Genomic DNA, 7,726 nt, shown 5'->3' with positions numbered 1-7,726 from the left:
GTACAGAGACCACACCGCTGTCACCTCCACAGAGATCAACACCACTGTACAGAGACCACACCACTGTCACCTCCACATAGAGATCAACACCACCGTACAGAAACCACACCGCTGTCACCTCCACAGAGATCAACACCACTGCACAGAGACCACACCGCTGTCACCTCCACATAGAGATTAACACCACTGCAGAGACCACACCGCTGTCACCTCCACAGAGATCAACCCCACCGTACAGAGACCACACCGCTGTCACCTCCACAGAGATCAACACCACTGTACAGAGACCACACCGCTGTCACCTCCACATAGAGAGATCAACACCACTGTACAGAGACCACACCGCTGTCACCTCCACAGAGATCAACACCACCGTACAGAGACCACACCACTGTCACCTCCACAGAGATCAACACCACTGCACAGAGACCACACCACTGTCACCTCCACATAGATCAACACCACCGTACAGAGACCACACCGCTGTCACCTCCACAGAGATCACCACCACCGTACAGAGACCACACCGCTGTCACCTCCACAGAGATCAACACCACCGTACAGAGACCACACCGCTGTCACCTCCACAGAGATCACCACCACCGTACAGAGACCACACCGCTGTCACCTCCACAGAGATCACCACCACCGTACAGAGACCACACCGCTGTCACCTCCACAGAGATCACCACCACTGTACAGAGACCACACCGCTGTCACCTCCACAGAGATCACCACCACTGCACAGAGACCACACCACTGTCACCTCCACAGAGAGATCAACACCACCGTACAGAGACCACACCGCTGTCACCTCCACAGAGATCACCACCACCGTACAGAGACCACACCGCTGTCACCTCCACAGAGAGATCAACACCACTGCACAGAGACCACACCGCTGTCACCTCCACAGAGATCAACACCACCGTACAGAGACCACACCGCTGTCACCTCCACATAGAGAGATCAACACCACTGCACAGAGACCACACCGCTGTCACCTCCACAGAGATCAACACCACTGCACAGAGGCTGCAGGCTGCCTGGTCTCATTTCTACAGCTTCTGAGGACTGTGGAGCAGTATGGACTGCAAACCAAACCACCTTCTCAGCATAACTGAGGCCTCCCGAAGGAGGCCACACCCTGGGCTGTAGTATGTACCCCGAGTTCTATAGCCCCGGCTTCCTCAACGCCCACTCAAGGTCTTCAATCAAGATCCACATTCTCTGGACACAATGAATTAACGTAGCATTTGGCGTGACTGGGAGCTTTCATGTTGTCTCTCCAGCAGAGCAAGTTTTCAGCACCCATTTTCAGCTCACACCAGCCAGTCATTCGGACGCATTCAGATACAATGAGCACACCTTTGCTGTGTGGCCCGGGACAGCAGGGGCCTCAAGCACAGTCTCTGGTCATGCTAGTGGCTGGAGCAGTGTTTGGGATGCACTCCTGTCTGTAGCCCCGTCCCCACCGCTGTCTGGGGCTGGGTGCAGCAGCTGCAGGCTTTTCTCTCAGGGGCACGCAATTTCCCAAGCCAGCTCCCACCCACCTTCATCACCGCCTCCGTGTGCTCCAGCAGCCAGCCCACCAGGGCATGGCCGGACTCGTGGAAGGCCACCACCCTCTGCTCCTCCTTGGAGAGGATCTTGCTCTTTTTGGCAGTCCCTGAAAAAGGCACAGCGGAGTTAAGGCACAGCGCGTGCTGCACACTTGTCAGGGCTTCCTGACACCCACGGGGGTGGCAGCCTTGCCCAACTCTCACCCACAGCTGTCTCTCCTCATACCCAGTCAAGGGAACTCTGAACGTCTCCAATAATGCAGCTGACAGTCTCCTCCCTTCTCCCTGCGTCAACCTCTTCTGCAGGACCACTTATTAGCCCAATTTTTCCACACCTCCAAGTTCCCATTTACACACCTTGACTAATGCCCTGACTGTGGTCTCCTATCCTACTCCTGTGAGCTTGTGAACTTATTCAAGACAGATGTAACAGCAGCTCAGTCACGGACGCAGGAGTGTGTGAGTGTGAAGGCACGGGGCTGGACGGAACACAAGCGTGAGTGTGAGTGTGAAGGCACGGGGCTGGACGGAACACAAGCGTGAGTGTGAGTGTGAAGGCACGGGGCTGGATGGAACACAAGTGTGAGTGTGAAGGCACGGGGCTGGACGGAACACAAGCGTGAGTGTGAGTGTGAAGGCACGGGGCTGGACGGAACACAAGCGTGAGTGTGAGTGTGAAGGCACGGGGCTGGATGGAACACAAGTGTGAGTGTGAAGGCACGGGGCTGGACGGAACACAAGTGTGAATGTGAGTGTGAAGGCATGGGGCTGGACGGAACACAAGCGTGAGTGTGAAGGCACGGGGCTGGACGGAACACAAGCGTGGGCACTCCTGTGCAGACCACCTGGGTGCCACCACAGGGCAGGGCAGGGCGGCCTCTGCAGTGCTCACACAGAAGGTGGTGTCCTCCAGTGCTCCTGTTCAGGGGCCTGTCATCCCCAGCGTCCCTCACGTCGCTGCTGGTACTGTAGTACTGCGTAAGCCCAAGCGACTTACACAAAACTCTCTTAGAAGGACACAAGGCAGATTGGCCTTCTGTCTGCCGGGAGAAATCAGGCTCTGTTCTAGGTAAGATGCAGCCCCTCCTGCTCCTCCTCCAGGACCTCAGGGAGGCCAGGGCACAGGCGTGAACTCAGGCTGAGAGGACAAGCATATAAGGAAGGCCCGAGCTCTGACCATGTGACCAGGAGGGCTCCTTTGTGACAGGGTCCTCAGCTGGTCTCAACACTAGCTATGAGAAGGTGCACTGGTACTCCCGGTCAGTGCCAACACTGCTGCCTGGAGTTATAGAAGTATCCAGAACTCACCTGCTCTCTTCAGACCCCACTTTGAAAAGCCAAAGTTAAGCAATGCTTCAAGGCAGCCCCCCATCATCCTACTACAAAACTGGGCTACTCCATTAGTGAGTAAGCACAGCCTTGAGTCTTGGCTGAGATGGAAGGCAGTAGCAGACTCAGCCTCTCCTAGCCGAGAGCACTACAGACACATAGTAGGCCTAGACCCTGGCCCTGGCCCAAGAGCCTTACCTCCCCCAGACACAGTACAAGCTGGGCTTCATCTGGTCTGTGGTCAGCTCTCAGCCACGCGAGGGCTGGGTGGACTCACACACCTGGGTCTGCAGGTGTTTTTTATTTGTTTTCAGACTCTTGGCTACTACTTACAAAACAAGAAGACCAAGACTAGATCTGGTTCTATCTACCCTACCTCGCACTCTGTTTTGTGTGGCTGGCCTTCCCCTGGGTATTCCTACTGAGAGACTAGGCCGTAACAAGGGGCATGGTCTCCGCACCGGCAATGACGCGCTCCACAGCGTACTCAAAGTTGAACGTGTGCACGGATGTGTGCCCCTCCCGCGCAGCGTGCAGTGCAGCCTCATTGCAGATGTTGGCGATGTCTGCACCTGTAAACACAGACAGGGAGAGGTAGGCATCTGCCCTTCCTTACTGGTGCTTCAGAAGGAAAGAAGGAGGCTCACTTTTTTTTTTCTTACAAGGGACAGGTTTATTATGAAGATGGAAAATACCACATACAAAGTACAATCCTCTAAGATCCTGAAATACACACACACACACTGTACATAAACTTATATTACCCATATAAAAACACAACATTTTGGGGGGTTGGGGGAAAAGAAGGAGAAGAATGAGGGAGTAACAAGTTAGACAAGAAATAGAGGACTGGGAAGGTGGCTCAGTGGTAGAGTGCTTGCCTTGCAAGCCTGAGGCCCTGGGTTTGATTCCTCAGTACCACATACACAGAGAAAGCTCGAAGTGGTGCTATGGCTCAAGTGGTAGAGTTCTACCCTTGAGCCAAAGAAGCTCAGGGACAGTGCCCAGGCCCTGAGAATCAAGCGCCAGGGCCTGCAAAAAATAAAAATAAAATAAATAGCCGGGTGCCAGTGGCTGTAATCCTAGTTACTCAGGAGGCTGAGATCCGAGAATGACTGTTCAAAGCCAGCCCGGGTAGGAAAATCCATGAAACTCTTATCTCCAATAAACCACCAGAAAACCGGAAGTAGGGCTGTGGCTCATGTGGTAGAGCGCTTGCCTTGAGCTGAAGAGCTGAGGCACAGTGCCCAGGTGTAGAGTTCAAGACCCACGATCGACAAAAAATAAATAAAGTAAATATCACAATCCTACACTAAGTGCTGGTGGATAAGAGGACAGTAAAAGAAGCCAAAGCAGGCCTGGCTTCCAGTTGTAGACCAAAAACTGGTTTGCAGGCAGTAACCCACGATTCTTTGCTTACTTAATTCCCTAAATAATTTAAAGGTGTCTGATGTTGTCAACTCTCAAAAACAGAGCAAAGAAACAATTTGACATTACAGCACTATTCTCTAGCCACATGCACACACATGCTTCAACTGAGTTTAGTCAAGTGATATAAACTTACTATAACATAAACTTAACTTGAAACCAGTGTCTCTGCAACTGACATCTCTGGGGAGTACCCAGCAGAATGTTTCCCTTCTTATGCTTTTTGTGTCATAAGCTTAATTGATTTTCCTTCCCAAAATGTAAAGCTGTGTTCATGAGCAAGTACACAATTGAGTCACAGTAAGGATCTGCATAAGGCTCAAGTCTGAAATAGGAGGGAAATCTTACCACTCCAAACATTAGAGCAAAAATTCTAAAAGGACTAGGAAGGGGGCTCAGTGGTAGAGCGCTTGCCTTGCATGCATGAGGCCCTGGGTTCCATTCCTCAGCACCACATAAGCAGAAAAAAGCAAGGAGTGGAAGTGGTGCTGTGGCTCAAGGGGTAGAGCGCTCGCCTTGAGCTTAAGAGCTGAGGGACAGTGCCCAGGCCCAGAGGCCCCATGACTGACCAAAAAAACAAAAAAACAACAATAACAACAAAAACTAAACTAAAACTAAAGGATAACCAACATGGAAGAAATTTTTTTTTAAAATCTATATAAACACTTAAAGTGAGAATCATATATCTGGACTCCAGTGGCTCATATTTACAATCCTAGACATTTGGGAGGCTGAAATCTGGAGGATGGTGGTTCAAAGACAGCTCAGACAGAAAAGCCCAAGAAATACTATCTTCAAAATAACCAGCAAAAGCCAGTCTCAAGACGTGGCCCAAGTGACAGAGCACCAGTTGTGTACCTTAAGTTCCAACCCCTGCCTCTCACATAGGGCAGAGGATGCCCAGTCTAAGCCAGAAGGTCCCGTGGGACATCGCACACAAGCACGGGCCCGGTGCTCTGCACACTGTTCCTGCTGCGAATGGCATGCTGGGTATATGGACCTCACCACTCTGTCCCCGGAGTAAACGCAGGCCACAGAACTGCTGTTCAGATCCCCAGGACTGGACTCTGGTGCCCTGTTCTCTGCATGAGCATCTCATCCTTCCCACCCAATACTACTCGAGAGAAGGAGCAGAGCTCCTGGTGGGAGGCCAAGACCCAGGGGTGCAGCTGCAATCAGCGGCCTCATGAGCATGCTGTCTGCTGATCCGAGACCTACCACTGAATCCCGGGGTCAGCTCTGCTAGCCGCTGGGAGTAAAAGCTGCTGGTCTGGGTCAGCTTCAGGCCTTTCAGGTGCTGCTCGAAAATCTCTCGCCTCTCCTGCCACAAACAGGGAAACACAGGTTGGGTTCACTTCCAGCAAACATGGCTCACACAAACAACTGGCTTTTGTTTGTTTTGGTGCTAGTACTGGTGTTTGATCTCAGGGATTGGATGCTTTCCTTTAGTTTTTTCACTCAAGGCTGGTGCTGTACCACTACAGCCACAGCTCCACTTCCGGATTTTTCACACAAAATTAATTGATGGTAAAAGTCTCTGGCCTTTCCGACCCAGTCTGGCTTCAAACTGGATCCTCAGATCTCAGCCTCCTGCATGGCTAAGATTATAGGCATGAGCCACAGGTGCCCAGCATTACAGGCAGTTTTGGGTTTGTTTTGTTGTTTTGTTTTTACAGGTGGCAGATCTGGGGTTTGAACTCAGGGCCTGGGCACTGTCCCTCAGCTTAAAAAAATTTTTTTTGTTATCATAAAGATGATATACATGGGCTGGGAAGGTGGCTCAGTGGAAGAGTGCTTGCTCTGCATGCATGAGGCCCTGGGTTCGATTCCTCAGCACCACATAAGCAGAAAAGGCTGGAAGTAGCACTGTGGCTCCAGTAGTAGAGCGCTAGCCTTGAGCTGAAGAGCTGAGGGACAGCGCCCAGGCCCAGACTTCAGGCCCTATGACCGACAAACAAACAAATAAAGATAACATACAGAGGAATTAATTATATACACTAGATAAAGAGTACATTTCTTTTTGGACAGTGTCACTCTTTCCTTTAATTAATTAATTATTATTATTATTATTTTTTGCCAATCCTGGGGCTTGAACTCAGGGTCTGAGTGCTATCCGTGAGCCTCTCTGTGCTCAAGGCTAGTGCTCTACTACTTGGGCCACAGCGCCACGTCTGGCTTTTCCTGTTTATGTGGTACTGAGGAACTGAACCCAGGGCTTCATGCATGCGAGGCAAGCACTTTACCACTAAAGCCACCTTCCCAGCCTCCCCGCCTCCTGCTTCCCCCCCCCCAAATCCCCCAGCAGCTCACACATATAATCCAGCTACCGGACAGTTAAGGACTAAGAGTTCAAGACTAGCAAGAAGTTAGTGAGATTCAATCTTAATCAAGCCAAGTATGTCCATAATCCAGCATGTGGGAGAAGACAGAGGATCACATTCTGAGGTTGGCCTGGGCGATGCTGAAGACCACCATGTGAAAAGGGCTGAGAGGCCATCTGTGGATGTGCAAGCGCAATGCCCTGGATTCAAATTCCAGCATCACTCACACACACACACACCAAAAAAAAGTCAGGTGCCCTGGACTCAAATTCCAGCATCACACACACACACACACACACCAAAAAAAAGTCAGGTGCCACAGGCTCACACCTATCAACCTAGCTACTCAGGAAGCTGAGATCTGAGGTATACAGTTCAAAGCCAGCCTGGGCAGGTAAGTCCATGAGACTACTATTTCCAATGAATTTCCAAAAGTGAAGCTGTGGCTGTAGCAGAAGAACACTAGCCATGAACAAAAACAAGAAACAAAAGACACTCAGGACAACATCCAGGCCCTGAGTTCAAGCCCCAGGATCAGCACAAAAAACCCACAAGCAAACAAAACCGAACACTAGTTAGATGGTACCCAGAGGGGTCCTGTCCTGTTTCTAGCTGAGGAGGTTAGTGCTTGGTGCACACCAAACCCAGGTCTGGAAGAAGCAACACTTGACACAATTTTTGAGATTCTGACCTGCAGTGTAGGGAGATCAATGAAAACGTGTCGGTCAAGCCGGCCAGGCCTCATCAGAGCACTGTCCAAAACATCAGCTCGATTTGTAGATGCCAGGACGATGACGTGGTCTGTGGTGCCCATTCCTGAGGGGACAGAACACAGTGCCTCAGCAGGAGGGAATCCCTTCTCAGGACAAAGCAGGGGATGAAGAGGAACCTTGGCTTCCTCCTGTACATAAGGGTAGGGTACTGATGATTTCTAACCAAAGCCACATGAAAAATGAGAACCTGCCTATCTGAAAACAGCCTCTACAACCCTGGCTGTCCACTGAGGCAGAGCTGTCCCTAGGGCTGTGGTGATGTCCATGGTAGAGCCCAGGAATCCTGTCACAGGCGGGGGGGGGGGGGGGGGGG

At 51.3% G+C, this 7,726-nt stretch overlaps 1 protein-coding gene across 1 annotated transcript in view; it reads right to left on the bottom strand.

Moving 5' to 3' along the window:
- Positions 1–7,726, bottom strand: part of Spg7 (spastic paraplegia 7 (pure and complicated autosomal recessive)) — a 44,069-nt gene that overhangs the window by 7,879 nt on the left and 28,464 nt on the right. Inside the window, exons 10-13 of the mRNA XM_013035671.1 lie at positions 7,332–7,456; positions 5,538–5,640; positions 3,353–3,463; positions 1,554–1,669 (exon numbers count right to left, since the gene is read on the bottom strand). Of these exons, the coding sequence (XP_012891125.1) occupies positions 1,554–1,669; positions 3,353–3,463; positions 5,538–5,640; positions 7,332–7,456 (455 nt within the window). The remainder of the gene's footprint in view (positions 1–1,553; positions 1,670–3,352; positions 3,464–5,537; positions 5,641–7,331; positions 7,457–7,726) is intronic.

This window comes from Dipodomys ordii, unplaced genomic scaffold, assembly GCF_000151885.1.
Source record: "Dipodomys ordii isolate 6190 unplaced genomic scaffold, Dord_2.0 Scaffold217, whole genome shotgun sequence".
Lineage (NCBI taxonomy): Eukaryota > Metazoa > Chordata > Mammalia > Rodentia > Heteromyidae > Dipodomys > Dipodomys ordii.
Note: the sequence above shows the minus strand (reverse complement) of the source record. Positions and strands in the feature narration are given on the sequence as shown.